At 43.6% G+C, this 23,936-nt stretch overlaps 1 protein-coding gene across 7 annotated transcripts in view; it reads left to right on the plus strand.

Moving 5' to 3' along the window:
- The window catches only part of SIPA1L2 (signal induced proliferation associated 1 like 2), a 219,495-nt gene that overhangs the window by 139,867 nt on the left and 55,692 nt on the right, over positions 1–23,936 (plus strand). For all 7 annotated transcript variants that reach the window (XM_036828105.1, XM_036828106.1, XM_036828104.1 and 4 more), the window contains 4 exons: positions 1,165–1,339; positions 5,673–5,776; positions 14,239–14,396; positions 20,083–20,659. In XM_036828105.1, the coding sequence (XP_036684000.1) occupies positions 1,165–1,339; positions 5,673–5,776; positions 14,239–14,396; positions 20,083–20,659 (1,014 nt within the window). The remainder of the gene's footprint in view (positions 1–1,164; positions 1,340–5,672; positions 5,777–14,238; positions 14,397–20,082; positions 20,660–23,936) is intronic.

The raw sequence follows: 23,936 nt of genomic DNA on the forward strand, positions 1-23,936 counted from the left end.
GATTGTACATTGTCACAGGTCACCCGGATGAGATGGCTGTAATCGCTTTGCCACTCAAGGGAAATGAGTACCATTTTACCTTATTTTACTGATCTAGTCAGCCCTGAGTTTTGATTAAAGGCTCTGTTTTACAGCTTGATAATAGAAGTGAACAGTGTTACGGATGGATGCCTTTAGGGAATCAGAGAGGGCTGATAATCCCTCAGCGTTCGGAGGCTCAGATTGCGGCTAGTAAGATGAAGTGCCCTGATTGCCTGAGTGACAAGGAGTTCCTCTTTAGGGAAAACAAGAAAGCTGTAAAGGTGGATCCAGTTTCTCCCCGGCCTTGGGAGAAAGCAGTGTGGTAGCTTCCAGCATGATACGGGATGGACATGGAGATACAGCTACAGCAGGAAATCTTCAATTGCTACTAAAATTCTTTATGGCCTATTGTATATTTAGCAGATGTTTTCAAGACAGTCAAAAATGTAGAAATGACGGTAATTGTTCAGTCAGAGTTACTTTTATGGAAACAAAACATTATTCTATCACTATACATATATCACAATTTCCTTACCAGACCTGAATTTGATTTGTTTTTTTTAATTACAGTCTTTCATATTTCCATGGATGTTCAAATAACGACAGCAAAAAAGCATTAGGAACCAGAGAGGGAAAACTTTTTCAAGTGTGCAGCCATTTTTTCTTTCTAACTTGGAAGATAATGCTCATGACTTTATAGAGGGTATAAGATTCAATATTTCCACAGTTGTAGTTTTAAATAAATGCTTGAACCTGGCTCTCCATTTTGGAAACCTGGCAGCTCCCACAGGGGCAAGGCCATTCATTATATTTCTTAGGGTGTCTGACGTTTCTCCAGCTGTTTTTCTCGGGTTTCTGGGTTTGTTATGTATTTGGAGTGTTGTGTACAATGACAGCTGCTTATTCTTTTGCTTCTTAGCTTATGGGAATTGTCCTGACAAGCTTTCCTGAGAACAGAATTCTCAGCTCCTATCATCTTAGTTTTACTGGAAGTTAGCTCGTTTGATACTTTCTGTTTTCATTTTACTTTTTAATTTGATTTTTATTTTATATTGGAATATAGTTGATTTACAATGTTGGTTAGTTTCAGGTGTCCTTGTCTGATACTTTTTGCCGAGTAATTCCCTTTCTGCCCCATTTCAGCTGAGCTTTCAGCACAAGATCGGGATCCTGTATTGCAGAGCCGGTCAGAGCACCGAGGAGGAAATGTACAACAACGAGACGGCCGGACCAGCTTTTGAAGAATTCCTCGATCTGCTGGGCCAGAGGGTGCGGCTGAAAGGATTTAGTAAATACCGGGCTCAGCTGGACAATAAAAGTAAGCTTCAGACTTGCTTGTGTGTGCACAGATTTAATGCTCCAAAGGTAGGCACACCGCAGACATCTAAGCTAGTGATCCCGAGCCCTCCCCTTCTTGACCCCCTGCAGCCGGCTTATTTGGGATGGAGTTGAGATTTCCTCAGATGTGCAGAGGGAGCACATTTCTCAAGAGCTCTGCGTCTCACATAAGCTCAAAGGGTCAATTCTTGTTCCTATGTAACAGGAGCAGAGATTCGCCGGCGTTTGGTGAATAATCTTTTAATATGTTCTTCTTTCTTTTCACCTGACCTGTCCATTACATCCTTTCCCACTGCATTCATTTCTGAAAATCTAAACATCCCCACATCCACTCAGGCCGTGCTCACGGCCTTATCTTGCTCGTTTCCATTTTCACGACGTTACCTGGGGAGCTGAAGCAAAATGATGAAAAAGCTGACGCATCCTGCTTCCCGAGAACCTTAGTCAGGTCCCCTCGAACGGGGCACCTGTGGGTGCCCTCCTAGGATGTGTGCATTTGTCTTGTCTCTTCATGTAGGCAATCGTGTCCCTTATGGTCCTCATAAACTCTAAGCATTTCACCTTCGTATTTGTGTTGTTATTTAGTTGCTCTCAGCACACCTAAAAATACCAGACAGAGTAATTTTGTGTATCTGGGGAAATTCTGCTTATTGTCAAGCGATTAATCGCTTGCTCTTTTAATGAAGGATGAGCATATAGATTCTGAACTTGGAGCACCTGGGAGGGCATCCAGCCCTAGAGGAGGGGCCGGTGGGAACTTTTCCCTGGGGGAGGGTCAGCGTGTGGCCGAGCCAGGGTTGGCATGGAGGCCACCTGAGCCCCTGCGGCCCCCCTGGCCCGCTCACCTTGGGACCATCAGAGATACTTGCCTAGATCGCCGATGGTGCCACTCTTAGTGCGCATGGCCTGTCATCAGTTCTGGGGTTTTGATCTGTTTTTGAAAGTTACCCTGAGAGGATAGATTGCAAGACCTGGACACGGTGTTGGCTCACACGCGGGCCCTGTGTGTCCTCCACACACGCCAAGGTTGGAGTTTGACTATTTGGCTGAATGTGTATTGCTCATGCCGCAGAAATGTTAAGGTTAGAAAATAATTTGCGACAGCCATTGCAAATATCCACGTCTTTTAAGAAGGATCAGTGAGACCTTTTCTGATTTTCTCCTCTGTTTCCTGTGCAAACTCCCCTTACCCACAGACCGCCACATACCCGCTAGAGGTGCTGGCGTGCCACCCTTAGGGACGTCCTTCCAGGAGAACCACTGCCAACGTGGACTCATTGCTATGCACGCCTGCCGTCCCTCTGCTGTGGGGTGGATTGGGGAAGCATTTTTAAGAGCTTCTGAGCTGTACTTTCTATAAAACTACAACAGAGGTAATGCAGATATTTTCCTATGTATAGAATTGACATCAGCTTTGAGTTTTGATGACCTAAGAGATGTCTTTAATACATTACAGAGGTAGCGCTGAGTACTTGAGTGCAAGGAAATGATAACATCGGAACAAGATTTTGATGTGTTGATTCTAATAATCAGCAAGTCTTTTATTTTTATGAGCAAGACCTTCTGTGAGATGCAAAGAAATCATGGCATGCCTTTAGAGAGAAGGTTTCTAAGAATTATGTTTCATGGAGTGGTCAAATAAAAAGTATGTCTTTCGTGCAGTGGGCAAAAAAAAAAATCTTCCTTCTTAAATACAGGAGAGTCGTGTTTCAGTTTTCATTCTGCCTGCCCGCAGGACCTTGGGCAAATCTGGGCCTCATTTTCTTCACAAAGAAAAGTCAGAGTTTCGGGCTAGAGTATCTGAGATGTCCCTTCCAGCTGTAAAATGGGTTGTTCCTCTCTTAAGTACAGAATGAAATGGGGTGGGAACAGAGGCGCTGTGAGCCGCTAAGGTGCTCTGCTAACCAGTAGAGTACAGACCCCCAGGCCGTGGCCAGCCTTTCTTTGGTTGGGTGCAGAGAATGATAAAACCGGAGACTGCCATGATGGCCCTGTATCTCTCTCTCTTTTTTTTTTTTTAATAAATTTATTTATTTATTTTTGGCTGCATTGGTTCTTCGTTGCTGCACGCGGGCTTTCTCTAGTTGTGGCGAGCGGGGGCTACTCTTCGTTGCGGTGCACAGGCTTCTCACTGCAGTGGCTTCTCTTGTTGCGGAGCATAGACTCTAGGCATGTGGGCCTCCGTAGTTGTGGCACGCGGGCTCAGTAGTTGCGGCTCACGGGCTCTAGAGTGCAGGCTCAGTAGTTGTGGTGCACGGGCTTAGTTGCTCCACGGCATGTGGGAACTTCTCGGACCAGGGCTCGAACCCGTGTCCCCTGCATTGGCAGGCGGATTCTTAACCACTGCGCCACCAGGAAAGCCCCCCTGTATCTCCTTTTGAACAGAAATATTTGCAGCAAACCCTTGAATAAGCTTGAGTTGACCTTTTGCATTACCCTTCTGATGTTTAAAATAAAAACTTTGAAAATATTGAATACTTAATTTTAGAAATTCGTCCTTTAGTCCTACTTGGGATAGACAGATTATGACCACATTTTTGAGAGTGTTTCTCCCCCTTCCCCCTAAAAGTGCATTTTTCTTTTTTCATCATGATTTCCTGAATCTGAAGCCCATTGACCAGACTGTGAAATATCTGTCGGCATTTCTCTTACTGAATTTTAAGCATCATAGTAACAGTGTTGTGAGGGGAGTCATTGAACCTGCAGGGTTAGTCCATCCTCTGACCTTCCGTGTTATTTCTTCGTGGGAGGAACAGTTGTCATTCCCTCACGCCCGGCCTGCTCACTTCCAAAGCCACGTTCACCCTTAAGGCCCTGAGACAAGACAGTTGAAATGGAAGATTACTCTCTAAGAAGTCCTAAGAAAAATAACAAATATGCATTTAATGAATAGTTAAAAGAGAAAATGGGGGCTGGATAATATAGAGCTTATTAGATGAATATCCTCTCTGACCATCTGCAACTTGATTTATCAGTATCCATAGATAAACATTCTACATACTCCCCTTACGCATGAAATTTCCTTCTGTGAGTACCTTTCAGCACGAAACTGTATGCAATACTTTTTTCTAGAGGATTTTCAGGACTATTTCTGAGTTGGATATAAATGTTGGAAATAAGAATATGTTGCATGATTTAGAAAGAAAATAATAAATGCCTGTGAAAGTTAAGTGTTTTAATGTTTTTAAAGTAAAAATTTTAATTTTCAGATTAAAATAAGGTTAGCCCAAGATCACTACTTAGAGTTTCCCCAACAAACACAATGGAATAAACTTTGTTCTCAATAATATTGAACAGTATTCTTTATTGTTGTTTAAAAGGTAGAAGATAAACCTGTATATAGATCAAGGCTTCAGAAGGGCAATCTTGAGTTCTGTTTACATCTTAATTTCTATTTATCTTTTTGTCTTTATCCATATGCAAAGTGGTTCAAACCTCTGTCCTAAAATTATTACTTACACGTCTTATAGTCACTGTTGGTTTGGGTGTCTGAAACTCTCAGTGAGGTAATCTGTTGATAATACAGATGGGTTTCGAATTTGCACAGAATCATTCTGCTTTTCAAAAGATGAATAGCTGTATGATTAACAGGGATTCAGATGTCATAGTTTTTTTAGCATGTATCAGTGCAGAATATGCAGTAAGAGATCACATTCATCCTCCCTGGTCTTAATCATATGACTGCCTCATTGCATTGCCTGTCAGAAAGAGAAGAAAATTACTTCCATCATTCAGGGAAGAAATCCTTAACATCTTTCGTTCCTATTTCCATATGAAGTCAATCCTGTTTCATTTTTCTGGGTTCTGGAGGGTCAAGTGCCCAAGAGTAACTGATAATTAACTGTAAACACACGCACATACACGCGCACGCACACACACACGATGGGGCAAGGATAACTTCTGGTTAGCTCAGCCCCGTCTAATAATTGCACCCAGACCAGCGCCAGGCCACAACTCCTCCCCCCGTGCTCACCTGTACTTCTTGGGGCAGCGGCATCTCGCCCACGTGGGTCATCTAAGTTAGCACTGCGAAGGCAAGAGTGTAGAAGAAAAGAGAGGGGAAACCACGCGTTCAGTAGAAAGCGCCTGGGTGAGAGCAGATGAGGAGAAACCTCAGGCCGCAGGCCTGGGCTGGAAAGTGGTAGAAACAGGGCCTAGTGAGAGAGCGGGGCCACCCCCAAGACACTGGTCCTTTAGTGTTGGGAGGTCTGTTCTTTTCGGTTGAATTGCCTTTTGTAATAATGACCTTCTAAGTGTTGAATTGCTAATCTGCAGCGGCCTCACTTGTTCTTGCAATTAATCTTTGTTTTCAGCTGATTCTACAGGAACGCATTCCCTGTACACGACGTACAAAGACTACGAGCTCATGTTCCACGTGTGTACCATGCTCCCACACACGCCCAACAACAGGCAGCAGGTAAGGCCTCCTCCCACCCCCTTCACAACAGATGCCACCTCCGAGGGCAGCCCTTCGATGGTATCAGTGTATTTCGAATTTGCAAAGAATCAGTAGGTTTTTTTCTTTGAATGGCATTAATAGCTTTTGACTCTTTTATCATCTGGGAGTATTTGGGCTTTAAAGGGATTATTATGGCACAAGTTTTATTGCACTCTTTTCTTACAGAACTTAGAAACTCTTCCACACTCACCTGGATTGCTTGCCAGGCAAAATCTTAATGGGAAGCAGTGTCAACTGTATTAATTACAGAAGAAGTCAACTAACGTAACCTGAGCTTCGGTTTCTGCGTGTGGGTAGATAACTTCTAGAAAATATTGTAAGAAAGAATCTTGTAACTCACTCGTGGCGTTCTTTAATTATAGGGGTTTGATTACATTTGGGGTGAATCCAGAGTTAAAGCAAGGTTTGTTTCCATGCTTAGAAAACTTAATTTTGCTAATGTCGCGTAACCGCACTCCTTTGCTCTAAATTAAAGCACCAGGGACCACGTAGTAGTTGTTCGATAAGCATTTGTCATGTGAATGAAGCTTAATTGTTGCAGAGAACTTTGTCTTTCTTTTTTACTTTTTTTCTGAATGCTCATGAAATTCAATGAAGGTAGTAAAGGGTGCATTTTTCCAGCGAGGCCACTTGCTGTGTTCCCAGGAGGGAAGAACCACCTTAGATCCCACAGCCGGGAGGAAGAAGAGGCCCCTGACCCCCAGCCTGGCTTGTCACATTTGGGGCTATAGCTCCTCTGTTTATTCCTGTTCTCGTGGTAATTGTTAGATGGGTTTTTTCTACCTAATACTTAACCTCAATCCCTTGTCCTTCCTGTATTTTCTACAGGGTTTTCTAGTAATCAGAGTTCTGCCCATTACCTTCAGAGGATCTGTCTTTTGATCACGTCTACATGTTTTTTATGACATGGAGTTACAATCCCTAGATCACACGTATGAATTTGACACACGTTTTAAACTAAAGGATTTCTAGCTCTTCAAACATTTATTTGGAATAATGCCATATAGACTCACTCGATATTAAGATGCTCAATTTTAGGCCATGCAGTTGTCCTGCAGATACTTTTGCGATCATCCAGTAATTAAACTCTGGGTGAGTTGTTGTTGAGAAACCTGATAGGGCTGACTCAGGCCCAGAGACTCTGTCAGTACGTTAGTGGAAATAGAACCAGTGCCTTTGGACCCCACTCATGGAGCGTTCAAACCACAAGGCCCTGCCAGCTCCCCAATTAACCTGAGTCACTGGACTCCAAACCGAATCCACTGCATTGTTTCTCAGAGGGCAACCTCTGGAATTTCAAAGTCCCTTGACTTTGCTGTTACCAGAACTCAAAACTGGCTTCCCCCGTCCCCTTTTTATTGAACAGTAATTAAAAGTGTGGTTTTATGAGTTCTTTGTACCAGAGTTTCTTTCACTGAAACTCTCCCCGAAAAGTCCTACACGCAAAAACATGGATGGAAGGATGAGGGTGGGGAGTGAGGTACGTGGGTCTTTTCAACTTCCCAAACGGGAGATTAAAAAAAAAAGAAATCCCTGTACATTGAGATTGTATATTACAAACTCCGTAGCCTAAAGACTTGTTGGTTCCATTTTTGTTTTTCTTTTTTAACTTGAGTGAGAATCCATGGCATTGAATGTTATGCCGATGCATTAGAGGTAGAAAACTGCTTGTTTTGCTTTTTTAATTGCTCTTACTATATGTAGGACGTATATGATCTTATATGTGTTTCATTGGGAAATCTATATACTCAACGTAGGGTGTAGGCGAGTAATCACAATATAAAAGGGATGAGTGTAGGATGGGGGGATAAGAGTCATTGGACTTGTATTCTGAACTTATTGTAGTCAGTCATTTGCCTTGTGGCCTTGGAAAAGATTCTTAGTCTCTCAAGAAATTTGGTAATTATATCATGAGGATGTGGTCTAGGTGGCCGACAGTGGGTGCTTGGAGCCCTGTACTGAGAAGGAAGAATTCTACACCGAGGCTCAGGCGGGAACAATGCTGTATTTTTGAGATACCTTCCAAGGGTTTGGAAGTGGGGAGGTGTGGCACACCTGAGCGTATTTGGACAAGATGATGCATAACATCTCCCTCTTGGTGTTAGAATTCCGTGATTCTAGGGCCTTCTTTGAGGCTTCCTCCTTCTAGGTTGGAAAAAAGCTTCAGCAGAAAAATGTAGTTCTTAAGAGCAAGAATTCTAGAGCCACGCTTCCTGGATATGAATCCCAGCTACTTAGCTTTGTGACCTTGGGCACAATTGTCTATGCTTTATTTTCCTTTACCACTGAAGGTAGAGGCTTTTACCTCTTTCTTCACTGAGTGTTGTATGCACACAGCACCACTGCCCAGAACACGGAGAGCAGTCAGTTAACATTTGTTGAATGAATGAATGAATGAACCTTTCTTAGATGGTAGTTAGAATTAGGTGAGTTAATATGTATAAAGCACTCAAAGTAGTGCCTGGCACAGAGTGTACTCAATAAGTTTTAGGTGTTTATTATAATTTATAACTTATGAGATATAGAGGACAAGTGTTTTAGATGACTTAATTTGCATTTTATCTTCCTGTTCCCAGTCCTAAAGACCTATCGTGAAAAGCTAAGGCCTGAATAGTTAAGAAAGGAAGGGACTAATTTATCAATAATTTCAGAAAATCATTTTTACTTTGACATTTAATACTTTGCTAATCATGATCAGAATATTCCAGTCATAGATCAGTGATGGCACTGTGCAGTCTTGGAACACGGACTTTCCAAATTTGTTGTGGGTTGTGCTACTTTGCCATCTCTCTCACCCACCCCACCCGTGCCCACAGATTATGGTAATACCAAGGGCATAAGTGTCTGAAGTGACCGTCCGGGTTCATGACTGCAGTTTGAGGCCACAGAACTTAGCAAAGTTAACTGGTCTGTACGTGAAATGCGCCTCTGACTTTGGCCTCATTAACCCCATGGTATTTGTGACTATTTCACTGTTCCAGACGCATCCACCTCAGATACAATTTCTTGTGTTTGTTCTTATAATAAATCAAGCTGAAAGCTGATTCCAAGATGTATTAGAAGTCTTTAGAGAGTTCATGACAGTTGCAAGAGAGTTCAATCTTTGGAATGTCTGGACTCTCACAAAGAAAACCTAGGCAGATAAGGAAGCCCGTTCTTGGAGTGTTTTCCCTCTTCAGTCAAATCCCCCAGGTCTCTCTCTGGGTCTGCTTGGCAGTCGGTCCACTTTTCCCAGGGCTGTCTCCCCTGGGTGCTTCCCTCCTGCTTGTCCTATAGACAGATTGTTGTTAAGCCATCATGGGATGTTATCAGTGGAAAGAACCCCACAAATTAGCTTCAGACTTCACTTTGGCAGAGACAAACTAAGTATATAAACAGATGAAGGTAGCATGGCTCCTGGCACACAGTAAACTTTTTGTGTGTGTGTCAGTGCATGTGTACTGTTAGAACTGCCCTGCTTGGAAGGGGTTTCCGAGCTCCATGGAGGTCCCTAAGGAAAAAGACAAAACCCCTGGGTTTCTGAGATTCCATCTGAAGAATCCTGGTCTTAGCCTAGGGTTTGGGCTGGACATCTACAGAGGAAATAGGGACAGAGCTTGTTAGGCTAGGCTGGAACCCCCTTCTCCATCTAATTTAGACAGATGGTCAGCCCCTGCCGTAAAAGGTTTGTGTACATACTTCTGTAAGTCCCTAATTGGTACAGCTGAGGAACCATTTAAATATTGGAGGAATCTACCTCATTAAGTGCTCTACAGCCAGGTCCTGACTGCTCTTGGGTTCACCTATAAATAGTAGTCTGGAATATTTTGGAAGCATAGAAGGCATATTCAGCTTTTCATAATTAGCTTTATTCCCAGGCCAGAAAGAAGAATGTATACTTATACCAGATAATAAGAATTATTGCTTTGAAAAGGGGCTGGTATTGCCCAGTTTCAGAAGAGAAATATTTGTATCGTCATAATCCTTTCTTATCTTCACTTTGTTATTAAATCATTAAAAATCCGCATTCTTGGTTTATTTCTGTTTCTCCATTTCCAAAATATTCAGTCTTGCTTAGCTGCTTTGTGCATTTACTCTTGCCATTGGTAAAATATTTTATATAATATTTTTATATTGGTTATATAGAATGGTAAATCAGCAATGCATCCTCGAAACGGTGATTAAATTTGACTTCTTCTTGCTGATCTGAGATCAGAGTGGTTAATTAGCAGTCACTCTTTTGTGGAAGCAAAGGAGGCAAGATCTTTTGTATTTATGTGGTAATGTGTGTAGGTTTCCCCCTCTTTCTTGTTAGTCAGACTACTATTCTACGTTCACTTTTTCTGTGTCTTTATACAGGAAACTTTATAGATGTCTCTTAAAAATGAGAGCAAAATTCTGACCACCGGTACATGCTCTTTTGAGTACGGAGAATATGAGGGGGCTGTGTCGTGTGCAGGCACGTGTGTTTGTGTGTGTTCTGTGTGCAAGCGTGCAAAATTAGGACGGTCCCTGAAGGAGGAGAAGCCAGCGCTCCGTGTAAAGGGGAGACACTTTCTAAGCAAGGGTTGGCAGACGCAAGGTGCCTGCTGCAGAGACAGGTGGGCGTGTTGCAGGGACAGAGGGCAGCTGTCCAGAAGGGGAGGGGGGTGACGGGGTCAGACTGCGAGAAGGATCGGGACAGACCAGTCTTTGTCAGCCCTGCTCCTACCGCTGGGACTTTCAGACGATACCCCAAGGACTGAGATCCAGAATTTATGATTGTTGTTTCAAAACGGGATACATTTAATTTTTTTCCTCACTTCTGAACTCATCTCTTTGAATTTCAGAACTTGTAATCGTTAAACGATGCAGTTTTCTCTTTGAAATCGTGCTCATTTTCACATGTTTGCTTCTTAAGACAAGAACCTCTCTCTGGAGATCCACCTTCTCCAGTTTCAAATTAAGCTTTCTCATCACTGACCTTGAGAGACTTCTTCTGAACCACATTCCAGACACATCACATCTTCTTACGGTGCAGCCTCTTTCCCCCTCTCCTCCAGAATTAGGTGCAACATGCTTTTTTTTTTTTTTTTTAACCTTCCCAGGTTTTTTTTAAAAGAGAATTTAACAAATGAACCTATTTGCCTAGAGGCTGGTAGATCTAACCAAGTTCAACTTGATGCCATTTTCGATGCATATGCAGCTGCCTGGAGGTCGGTTGTTTTCACTTGCTTTTGGTTCTTGCACCAAGTTAAAACTGGACCTGTGAAACCCTGAAGTGAGTTTAAGGAATTGAAGATAAACCCACAGGTTGCTATTTCTGTAGCATGTGTATGCTTTTTGTCAGGGAATTGGGTGAAGAATCACATTTTCACTTTCCTTGTCATACCAAGAGCTTATTCCTGGCTCACAGCTTGAATCAAGTGCTGGGAATTTAGCAGAATTGACTATGTAAATCTAATACAATATTTATTAACTCACTCTCGCGGTTGAAGACTCTGGAGTTGGCCCTCTTGGCACTGAAGAAGTGTTAGGAGCTTCTCGTATCTAGAAAGGCTTAGAAGACGTTGTTCCTTAATCCCCGAAATAGCACCGGCGGCGTCTTGGTGACCAGGAACTTACCTTGCTGTCTTGCTGAGCCGCCCTGGTTTATGGGCTGCCATGCCCTTTCCCCTTCCATTTCCGGAGTCGGCTTCTACAGAATTTCATTGACGAGTTAGAACAAGACGTAACTAACTGCTGAAGAGAACCCTAACCTTTATATAAGAAGCCCAAGAATTACTTAGGTTATTGAATGTCTGACAATGAATAATGTATCCGTGAACCTGCCATATGCTGTATTTCTTTAGTCTCTAAAAAGATTCAGATATCCTATTGATGGGCCAGGTGTTCATTTTTCTTCGTTTATTCTCTACAGAGAGCTTGAGATTTTATTTTCCTCTTCTTAATGAATCTCCTTGTTCCCCGCCCTCCCCTGCACTTTTTCCACAAAGTGCATTTTGTGACCGTGGTTAAATTAACTACAATTTTTAAACTATTTCTAGCCCATTTTACAAAGCAAAAGAACATGCTTAGAAAGGGGCAAAGGCGGGTTAGCACATCGTCAAGGTCACTAGCCTTAAAGTTTCCTTTAACTTGCGCTTTAAATATTCCCGTGGTGAAGTGTAGAACTGGACCCATGGTCTTCCTTCAGGAGCAAGAGAAATGGGTGGGAATAGCTGTCCACGTTTCACTGACTAGTGAGACTGGGCTGCCCTCTGAGGTTAACCAGGAGGGCGGCCAGCAGATGCCCTAGTCACTGGGGAAGGAGGGGCCCAGGATTCCATACGTGGCCTTGGCCACCGCAAGCTCCGTTTTCTCATCAGTCTGAGAATTCCCGTGTTTCAAGGAGATGGAGAATTCCCGCGTTTCAAGTACAGTGTAAGCCATTGTGTCCGTGCTCAGCAAATACATTGAACACATTGTTAGGTATTTCAGTTTTTCTTTTAATTTTTCATTTGTTCCTGAATTTTGTTGTCCTGTTACAGTACATGTGAATCATGTATTTCAGTTATTGCAGAAACGAGGGAAGAATATATCTTAGCCTCGTACAGTTTTCAGCTTGTCATGATGCTTGTTTTGTTTTTTAATTTATTTTTTTGGCCGCACTGTGCGGCTTGCGGGATCTTAGTTCCCCGACCAGGGATCAAACCCCCACCCCCTGCAGTGGAAGCACGGAGTCGTAACCACTGGACCACCCGGGAAGTCCCGTGATGCTTGTTTTAGATACGTGTCCTTGCCTTGTTTTCTTTTCTTTTCATGAAATGTTTATTGTGATTAACATCTGTGTCCACTATAGGCTGGGTAAATAGTAACACAGTGAATATATGACTAGTTGGCTACTGATTTTTTTACATGCATCTTAAAATGTCACCTTTTACTTAAATATCTAGCAAACATTTTTAAAACTACAGCTGGCTCATTAATGGATATTAATATTGCTTTCAAAACTTCACTCAGGCAGTAAAACGATTTTTGTGTGTTTATAACTTTAACCATGGGGATTTAAATAGGAGTTTTCCAGCATATGAATCAGCGATCGAACTGGCCCATAGTAGGGAACTCTGGAAGAATGGACATTTCGTTCCCACTTTTCCAGGCCTTTTATCACGCTAAATCACAAGTCAGGGTCCTGACAATGAAATCCTTTTTGTATCTGGGTTTAAAAGGTTTTAAAAGTTGAAATTAACGCTCTTTACAGTGAAGTATGTTCTGTAAGTGCCAAATAAATTTAAGCGCAAGCTTGTTGCCTCTGTTACTGCTCGTAAAGAGAGATTTACTACCTGAGATTACCCCGTTCCTGCAGTGACATCACCAACTCATGTAAGGATTACTGTCTCTATGAAAACTGGGGACCGCAGACTCTGTGAGCACAGATCCTCATGGCTTTAGGTGCATAAGCTTACGGAGTGTACGGGTTTGTTGGTGTGTATTCAGAGTGGGCCACAATTTTATTGTGCAGTGTTACGTGGCTGTGATTGTGTATTTGTACCGTTTGTTTATTCACTTAGCCAGTGTGTGTGTGGGTGTCTGCTGTGTCCTGGGCAGGCCATTAGAAACTGGGAAACCAGAAGTCGAGATACATCTCGTGCCTTCCTGATGATTATGACCTGATGCAGGAGAAGTAAACCAAGACTTAGAATAGGACACGACAACTAATGTGGTTGCCATGGGCCTGCGGTATGGGTGCAGATCCTGTGCAGTCCCTCTAAGGACGTTCTTTCCAGTGTGCTGGTAGCTCAGCAGAGACCTGAGTGGTCTAGGAGAGACTTGGGGTGAAGGGGGCATTCTTGGCAGAAGGAACATCGCAAGTAAAGGGGTTCAGGTGTTACTGCCCTGGGGTTCCTTCTCTCCTGATGCATTTGTAATTTATTGAGTTTTCCAACTGTTAATCTGGTGGAATTCTGTGTTCCCGAAATACATTGAAAAGGCTAGATTTCAGTTAATTAGCTTGAATATATCCACCACCAATATAACAGTCTTCTGTATTTTTGTTGCAGAAATGCACGTGTCATTTAAGCCCCTGACACCCTAGTGCAGGACTTTCAGCCGCTGTACCTTCCCTTGGACGCTCTGCCGTCTCCTCCTTTTAAGTCGAAGAGCTTAATCTACAAGATTCCTTAAAGCGATTTTAGCTCTAATGTGCTATTATTTCAGGGCAAAAAATGATAAAGATGAAAAGGAGAGAGAACACCAGTTGCATTTCAAAGCAAAAGATGAACTTAAATATTGAGGCTTTTCTCTCCATAGGTCTTTGGATGCAGCCATGTCAAGGAGCCGTAGCTTCCAAAGGATGACTCTGCTTTTCAAAAAAACTCCTTGAAATTGAATGCTGAGTGAATTGTATACATTTACGTATCTTGTTTTTACAGAAAACCGTGTCTGTAACTCTGTGTGTGTGTTCACTTTCCTGACTGCAGCTCCTGAGGAAAAGGCATATAGGAAATGACATCGTGACCATTGTCTTCCAAGAGCCCGGAGCACTTCCTTTTACTCCAAAAAGCATCCGGTCCCACTTTCAACATGTCTTCGTCATAGTCAAAGTGCATAATCCGTGCACTGAAAATGTGTGTTACAGGTGAGTCCCTGGCGTTTTGTGCTCCCAGGGTTGTTCCAACAGGACCTCATTCCCCAAAATGTCTTCCAGTTAGTTTTCCAATTATTATTTCTAGCCCATAATTATCCTTTTTTTTTTTTCTAATTATATTTCCCACGGTCTTCACTCAGGCACTTTCTTTCTTTCTTTCTTCCTTTCTTTCTTTCTTTTCTTTCATTTTATTTTTGGCTGCGTTGGGTCTTCGTTGCTGTGTGCGGGCTTTCTCTAGTTGTGGCGAGCAGGGGCTACTCTTTGTTGCGGTGCACGGGCTTCTCATTGCAGTGGCTTCTCTTGTTGTGGAGCACGGGCTCTAGGCACGTGGGCTTCAGTAGTTGTGGCACGTGGGCTCAGTAGTTGTGGCTCGCGGGCTCTAGAGCGCAGGCTCAGTAGTTGTGGCGCACGGGCTTCGTTGCTCCGCAGCACGTGGGATCTTCCCGGACCAGGGATCGAACCCGTGTCCTCTGCATTGGCAGGCGGATTCTTATCCACTGCGCCACCAGAGAAGTCTTACACTCAGGTACTTTCTGTAAGAAATAATTGCCTTCTTCCCATTTTGAAACAGTGAAATTCCTAGCGGTTCGCAGTTCTAGGTTTCACCTTTCCTCAATGTTAAAGACTTCGTCCAGTCCCTGCCAGACCGTCGCTTGATTAATAGCATCCTCAGAGGTGGAGGATCTGACCATTTCAGTGCTTCCCTGAAAGAGATGCATTCTGGTGGTAAAACGTTTCTTCCCGTCTAAGAGCTTGGAAACACGCACACGGTGGTGTGGTGGCGTGTCGAGATAGGGGTCTGACACTCGCTTTGGTGATTTCAAAAGGCCATCCAGGTGCCTCGGAATCCCGAGACTGACGAGGCCTGCCCTTCCTCTACCCGTGCTCTTCCTTAGGAAACAGCTGTCCCCGAAGGCTCCTGCCCTGTGGGGTGTCGGTGAAAGAGCCGGTCTCTGACCTGAGTGAGAATCCCGCTCTCCTGCCCCCTCATGGCGCTTTGTAATGAGTTAGCTTATTTTTTTGGAGCCTTCATTTCCTTTTCTGAAAACTGGGGGTAATAGTACCAACTTCAATATGTAGTTATGAGGAATGAGTAACAGGAATTATGCAAAACACCTGTTAGAGTTCCTGGCGCTCATCTTAAAGCAGGGGTTACCGGTTGAGCTGCCTCCCGGGCCTGGATGGGGCCCAGGCCTGGGCACGTGTGAGGGGGCAGAGGGGCCTGTGAACTGCAGCCGCGCCCTCCTAGGGGCAAGGAGACTGGCCTGTGTGCTTGGTGTCGCCAGCTTGCAGCCCCTACCCCATGCTCTCCCCATCTGCGTGATTTCCCCCCATGGTGACCCTGTATGCACCTCAGGTTCAAGACCCCTGGCCTGAATGCTCAGAACGACTTTTTATTAAAAAAAAAAAAAAAAAGTGATATTTGAAAAAAAAGGGACATCTAGTCTGTATAAACGATACGCTTAAAACCGGTAACGTTGGTGCCAACATGCTCAGTCGGCTTATTCTTCTGGGATCTCCCCTGATGAATGGTAATTATGAAGAGTAATCTTAAATGAGCCTTCCTAATGGATTGGGAACGTAAGCCTAGGGCTTTATCGTATTTGGTGTTATTTTACAGGCTGCTATTCTTAGGTCAAATCAAGTATTTTTAATTCCTTTCTATCTTTAGTTTATGCTTCTATCATGAGGTGGTTGATTAGCACAAAAGATCTTAAGGATAAGTAATACCTTTTTTATTTTTATTTCTTTTGGGTTTTCTGTGTTTAATTAAATTACCAGGGAGGGATGCTTTTGATATAGATCTTACCTATCAACAAAGTGGCTTGCATTATGTTTTCTGTGGTAGAAACCAGCTTGTACAAATGGTTCAAAGATGGGGTCATTGCCTTTTAAGATACCACGTTGCTATCACTAAATTATCATTTCCTAATGAGATTCAAATGTAAAGCAGTGGAGTGCCTCTAGGTTTTGGAAGTGCCTCATAAACATTCATAATGATCACACTTATCACCTCATGAGTGTCCTTCAAAGAATCGATCGTAATCTTCTGGAAAACTAGTCAAATCAATTCCATGACATTTTTATGAAGATGAGTTTACTCTGTCACAGGGAATAAGGTTACAGTGCCCAGGTTTTCCAGAAACACCTCATAGGTCTGTTTCCTATGACTTCCTCAAAACATACCAGTCACAGAATAAATTCATTAAAATAATTTCCAAGGAACTGATAAAATATAGTCCAGGTCTGCTGTTTTCTAGGTTGCTCCATCTTAATCACGGGTGCGTTTTATAGAAGCCTGGGTGGGTCGCACACGCCCCTGTGACCCCTGTGCATCGGTCACATCCCATGAGCTTTGCACAGGTGCTGAGTGGCAGTGAGTTCTGGCGGATCATGATCTGCAAGTACCACGTAGCTCAGAGGCGCGGTCCAGACAGACTGCTGGGGCGAGATGCCCTCCTCTGATAAAAGCGTGCTGCTATCTAGGGCACGCGTCCAGAGTGTGAAAGAGCAGGTTCCCACCTTCCAGAGAAGTCTGAGGCGTGCCCGCTGGATACAGCAGGGCTCTCTCTCGGCGATGCTGGGGCCGCTTGAACCTAGAAAGAAATAACGGGGCAACATCCACAAAGCTCCATGTTATGTCATTTTACTCTAAAATTATTAAAAAGCAAACTTATCTGATGGCCTGTCTCTTTATACGAGATTCTTTCATTTCAATGGTTGTAGCCGTTGCAGAGCTAACTCTGAGGGATTTACGTGTTTGTGTGCTTTCCAAGATAAACTCTTTGCAAAATGCATCCTTTAATAGCTGAATGAGTAAACTTCTTGCTGTCTGTAGGCTTGGTAGCTAACTGTCAATTACAAGGGAAGTAATATCTATACAAAACGATGACTTCCATTTTAGAAAACTTACTGTGTAGGCCCTTCTTACAAAAATTAGATGATAGTGTTAAATCGATGATGAAAACGATAATTCTTTGTGGCAATAATAGTGACGGTAACAGTCGGGTTAATAATAGCTTAGCAGGCATTATTTTGTTTAATCCTCATGGTGCGCTTTTGAGGATGGTACTGTTTTAACCCCCATTTTACAGACGAGGCGCTGAGGGATTAAGTAACCCAGAGTCCCTCAGAAAGTGGTGGAGCTGGACTCCTAGGAAGAACACCAGATCCTGGAATCTGCTGTACCCCACGTTGCTTTCCTAAAACCCTTTAACTGGCACGTGAAGGAAGGCTCATCTTTGTACTGTTGCCCTCAGTGGAGGGGTCTTATGTCTAAATCATCCGTAAATGCTATCAAGTTATTTGGGTAAAATAAGAAATTCTAAAACATACTGTTGTTTCCACCCACTGGGAATTATTCCTTCTTAACTCTGCTTGAAAGAATTACGGATTATATAAGCTTTTGTGACCAGGGCTTTCTAATTGATCCCCATCCTCAGACTATCATGGTTTTCCTGGACTAGTAATAGTAGTAATAGTAACCATAGTAACCGCTATGCCTGAATTCTGCTCCTTTTTTTGGTACAGCTTTGATCTGAGATGCATAGGATAGTGGTTTATCGAGCCGCACTGTACCATACACTGTAGTGGAGGTGTCCAGTTAGACATATGGGTTAATAATTTGGGACGAGAAGAATCGCCCTGTTAACAGATGTCTCTCTCTGACCACTCTGGAGCTCCACAGTGAGAGCCGTCTTGGAACACATTTAGATATAAAAAGGTCGCCCTGATGCTTTGGCTTAAGGGCGTCCAAGCTGTAGTCAGAGAGTAGCTTGAGATCCACAGAGCTAAGTGCAAAAAGTAATCCTGTAAGATGTTAAATGGGATTTGACCTCCTCAGCGTCCCATGGGTAAAATACTTCCAGGAATCTGTGCTCATCACCGGAAGAGAAAACCACGTTTAGGAGAGGTGATCACATGAGTTGATGATGGCCAGTGTCGGGAGGGCAGGGTCCAGTGCACTGAGAGGCCGCTTGAGCTGGTTGATCGTTCTGGTGGGGAAGCAGCAGGTGTGGCTACACTACCCACAGGCCAGACGTGTAGCTTTGGGACAGCTCTCTATGAAATAACACCCGAGGACAAGTTAATTCCTACTCAGTCTAGAAAGTTCTTCCTAAGGATGGTAGTGAGGGGAAGACGGGTCATATATGGTGTCAGCCCCTCAGCCATTTGAACCTCCACGATGTTTCTAGGACCTTCCTTGAGGTCATGAGTCAAGTCCCCCCCACCTCCCTCTCTGGTTCAGCGCCTTTACTACCATGCATGTGCGTGAGTTTGGTCTTCTGTCCCAAAGGGAAGCGGTCCTTCCCTCCCCTTTCACGCCAGCTGAGGCCCCGCCCAGACCCCCTTCCATCTTATAGCTCTTTCCCCAGAAATGATGAACGCTGCTGGAAGGTGTGCAGGTTACAGCAAAGGGAAGAGAGCCCTGGGGACCGTGATCTATTTGGAGTCTAACCAGCCACATTCCAGAAAAGGATTTCACACCTAATGCTTTCATTCCTTAATCACCGCTTTCAGGATTTTCTACCACGAAGAAGATGAAACATAGATTGCTTCCTTTGTTTATCCCAACACAGAAAATACCAGCCTGGGCAGATGTGGGCTTGGTTCCCATTCTTGGCCTGCAGTAGCTGCTCAGTAAATGGGGAGTGCTGTGGGGTTCATTCATTCACTCACTCCAGTCCTTCATTTGCTCATTCATTAATTCACTCTTGCTTCAAAAAGGATTTGAGACAACGAAAGTTTCTGTCTGATACAGGGGAGCATTATTGGTTTTGCCGTATTAAGATGGTTATTGCCATCACTATACATTTGATCTTTTCAGTCCCTGGAATCTCTTAAAACTTTGCTCCTATAAAATCTTCATTTAGACTTTCAAAATGTGATCAAGTGAGCATTTCCTTAAAAAAAGTGACATTCAAAACTTTGGGCCCTGTAAGCCCAATGATCATTGTGTCCAATAGCAGTGAGATCGCAAATAGCCAGCTGGGCTAACCTCACTGCTGTTGAAAAGTGTCACTGTCTCTCAGTGGTGACCGGCCACAGAGTTACAGAGCACCAAGCTGGCTACTGATCCGTCATCCCTACCTTAGTCAGCTCGCACAGCCGTGACGAGGACCACAGGCCTGGTAGTTTAAACAACAGACATTTATTTCTCACAGTTCTGGAGGCTGGAAGTCCAAGATCAAGGAGTTGGCAGGTTTGGTTTTTCCTGAGGCCGCTCTCCTTGGCCTACAGATGGTCGTCTTCCTGCTGTGTCCTCACATGGTCTCTCCTCTTGTGTGTGTGCATCCCTGGTATCTTCCTGTGTGTCCACGTTTCCTTCTATAAGGACACCTGTTAGACTGGATTAAGGCCCACCCTAATGGCCTCATTTTGACTTAATCATCTCTTTAAAGACCCGATCTCCAAACACAGCCATGTTCCCAGTTACTGGGGTTTTGGACTTCAGCATACAAATTTTGGAGGGACACTACTCAGCCCATAACACCCCCTCAACTACTAAGTTTGAAAAGTTTTGCTAAAAACAAAGAAAAACGTGATACCCAGAAATGAGCATAACAAGAGTCTACGAAGTGGCTGGCTTCAGTCAAAAGTGTGGGCGTATGTCACCTTTCTGAAGCTAACTATTACGGCCCCACAATTCATCTTGTTTCTCCTTTTCCTCCCTCAGTGTTGGAGTTTCTAGATCAAAAGATGTGCCACCATTTGGTCCACCAATTCCCAAAGCCGTAACTTTCCCAAAGTCAGCGGTATTCCGGGACTTCCTTTTAGCGAAAGTAATCAATGCAGAAAACGCAGCCCACAAATCAGAGAAGTTTCGAGCGATGGCCACTCGGACGAGGCAGGAGTACTTGAAGGACCTGGCGGAGAACTTCGTCACGACCGCCACCGTGGATACCTCCGCGAAGTTCAGCTTCATTACCCTGGGTGCCAAGAAGAAGGAGAAAGTAAAGCCCAGGAAGGACGCCCACCTCTTCAGCGTCGGAGCGATCATGTGGCACGTTGTGGCGCGGGACTTCGGCCAGTCCTCGGACATTGACTGTCTCCTTGGGATTTCCAACGAGTTCATCATGTTGATCGAGAAGGATTCCAAGAACGTGGTCTTTAACTGTTCCTGCAGGGATGTCATTGGCTGGACATCTGGGTTAATGAGTATCAAAGTGTTTTACGAACGAGGAGAATGCATCCTTCTGTCCTCGGGGGACAACTGTGCCGAAGACGTCAGGGAAATTGTCCAGCGATTGGGGGTAAGTACAGGTTTCTGTTTATCCACCATCCTTAGGTCTGCATCCCAGATTCATAGTAGCTTCTGCTGTGGAACTTCGACCCCAGTTACATCACCTAGGGAGTGAATTACTATTTCTTAGGGGTAGAGTTTGATTTAATTTTTTTTTTAATTTTTAAATTTGTATTTTATATTGGAGTATAGTTGATTAACAATGTTGTGTTATAGAGTTTGATTTTAAATGCTGTGTCCTTTTGAGCTGTTGCTGAAGCCATGAATGGTGGTGAAACACCCGTTACAGATTGATTGGAAAGGAAAAGTGAAGCCAACTTTCCAAAGGGAACATCGGGATATATTTTCATAGTGTTTCAAGGAAGGACAGGAATTTACTAGATATTATGTCTGTTTGTAGAGACTGGCACGACAGTACCTTCCCGGGGGAAATTAATAGGCACAGAATCACCGTTGATCATATTGATGGTCAGAGTAAGCCCTCTTTGCCGCTTCACCTCTGCATATTTATACAACAGGTATTTTTGTTTAGTCTGCCAGATTAAATACGTTATTAATCTTGCAGCCAGTTTCTTACAGAGGTTTTATAGAATTACCCATTAAGTTAAAAAGACTTTAAGAAAAAAGTCATAAAAAAAATTGTCATTTTCAGTACAAAACCATGATGTCCGTGGGATTTAACAGTTGTATTTCTACTTTGTATTTTAACAAAGGAAGATACAGATTTTAGTTTGAGTATATACAATAGAATTTTAAGAATAAATGAAATATAAGAACAAAATGTGCTTTGACAAAAGAATTTTTCATGTGTAAATCTTCCCCCCAAGGGGATGTATATTTCATTAATTAGAGAAGATTTAGTCAAATATGGATCATGAGAAAAAGAGAAATTATACCCATTTCCTGCCCCCTTTCCTTCCACCAAATATAAACCTTTTATTATTCCAGACCACGTAGATGAGACAATGCAATCATGTCAGTGTCTGCTGGCCTTGGAGAAATAACGTCATTATTTGCAGACGCTCTTTACGGGAAAGGACCTCAGTGTGTTCAACAGCATTGAGGGCGTATGTGCGCAAGCTGAGACGTGATTCAGGGATGATTAAGTGTGTGATAAGTTTTCGTATCTGGAGAATTGAGTTATCCTGTGAGTCTCAGGACACATTGTGCTTTTAGTAATACTGCAAATACTTCTTTTTAGGAGACCTACTGAGTCATCATAATCTGTGCTCCGGAAAATACAACATAAACACACCCCCTTCACCAACCACCAAAATGCACGTCCCGTAGGTTCTGACACATTCACTGTTCTGTGGACCCCATTCTACCATTTTTCTAGAAAAAATGACTATATTGCTAATGTGACTAAGGTACCTGATATCTGGAATATATTTGAGGAAGTATATTCTGTGTCTCAGATGACTTGTAACAGGAGATGGTGGAAACAAACCAACCCAAAGACTGTTGGGGGGGTTAGAACAAAAGGCTGGTGCAGGGCAGGAGCAACAAAAATGGAAAGGAAGAAGATGAAGCTGTCGTAGTGGAGAGACGGGGAAGGGGTGCTACTGGGCAGGTGGTGGACGCTGCATTTTCTAGTGGTGGGAAGTGAAATCAAAGGCGTCTGTTAAGCAGGTAAAGACGCAGGTGGGGAATAAGAGCTCCCACCTAAAGAGACAGGTAGGGCCGGTCTACTCTCAGAAGAGCCCAGGCTTGGTTGAACGCTCTCCTGTTGCCATCTTGAAATTCTCAATAATTTTTGACTAAAGGGCCTGCATTTCTATTTTGCACCAGACTCCACAGATGATGTAGCCAGTCCCGGGTACATGGATAGGAGGCCACCGTGGGATAATTGAGGCCAAGTAATTATGTGAGGAACTGCAGATAAATGGAGAGCATGATCCTTCAGCCTTTGCAAATGTTAAGAAGTAAGGAACAGAAGTGAGAAAGAAATCGCAAAAAGTAGGGGACGTGGCAGGTGGTTGGAAGAAATAAGAGGAAGAGACAGAACAAGTAGGACTCGGAAAAACCTTTCACTCTTCAATCTGATATATGGACGTTACATTTCAGCTGAAAATTGCATCCATATTGGAAAGAAGGCTGGGCACATGTCATATGTAAGCTTTTGGTCGGAGAGCTTAGTTGAAACAAAGCTGAAAAGGAAGTGAAGGAAAAATTTATTCAGGTTGTATATATTACAAAAGTGCCGTTTCAACAATTTTAAATTAGTTCAGTTCGTAACTTTGGAAACTTCAGTCGTTCAAAACGTCACCACTAAGACCAGCAATCCCTTTCCCCATTTTCCTAAGCCCCAAACTGTCATGTGCGCCTACAAGAAACTGATTAGCAGGGTGGGCACCGTGGCGGTAATAACCATGGTAACCTCATCCGCACCGGTGATAACACTGAACCAGCCCCGGTCCCACAGCTGTACTTACAGTCATAGGTCTTATTAAATAGGAATCTGTGTATTCAGAGCGCGTTTCATGGAAATGGAGCATTTATTAAAACTGAAACTTCATACGTTAGCTCTGTGCTTTGGGGGATGCGGGTATGATACCTCCCAACTTTCAAGTGCCCACAAATAAGTGATGCCGTGGTCATCAAATGATATTCTCCATGAGCCCATGTTTTTCTTTCAGTACATGTGGGCTATTCTCAGTAAGCATTTTTGAGGGTGGCATTAACTAATTATTGGTGCTTTAGTTCACCGAGTGGGAGGCTTGTCTACAGACACCAAGGAGGCCCGCTGGCCGGCCCACGTTTGATCTGAATGGTCCTCACCACCCAAGCGAGCAAGGGCAGGCTGTCCCCAGGAGAGGGATCCTAGGGGCTAGAACAGGATGTCCACAGGGCTGGCGCACAGAGAGCACTTAAGGTTTTCCTAACAGTCTGACTTCCTTCTGCTGCCCATCCTGTGGGCAGGGCGCTAACTGTTAGCTTGGAAGGGCTTTGGGCCATGTTTTTCTCCATTGTTTGTATATGGCACACTTTGCATATCCATTAAACCATCCATGGACACTTGAGTTACTTCCACCTTTTGACTATTGTAAATAACGCTGCTAAGAATGTGGGTGTACAAATACCCGGGTGTACCTCTTTGAGACCCTGCTTTAAATTCTGCTGGGTATATACCCAGCAGTAGAATAGCTGAGTCTCATGGTAATTCCATTTTAATTTTTTGAGGAACTGCCGTGCTGCTTTCCATAGCTGCTGCACCACTGGGCCATTTTTTAAGTTGAATAAAATTGTCTAATAGGGAATTCCCTGGCTGTCCAGTGGTTAAGACT

This window comes from Balaenoptera musculus, chromosome 16 (assembly GCF_009873245.2).
Source record: "Balaenoptera musculus isolate JJ_BM4_2016_0621 chromosome 16, mBalMus1.pri.v3, whole genome shotgun sequence".
Classification (NCBI taxonomy): domain Eukaryota; kingdom Metazoa; phylum Chordata; class Mammalia; order Artiodactyla; family Balaenopteridae; genus Balaenoptera; species Balaenoptera musculus.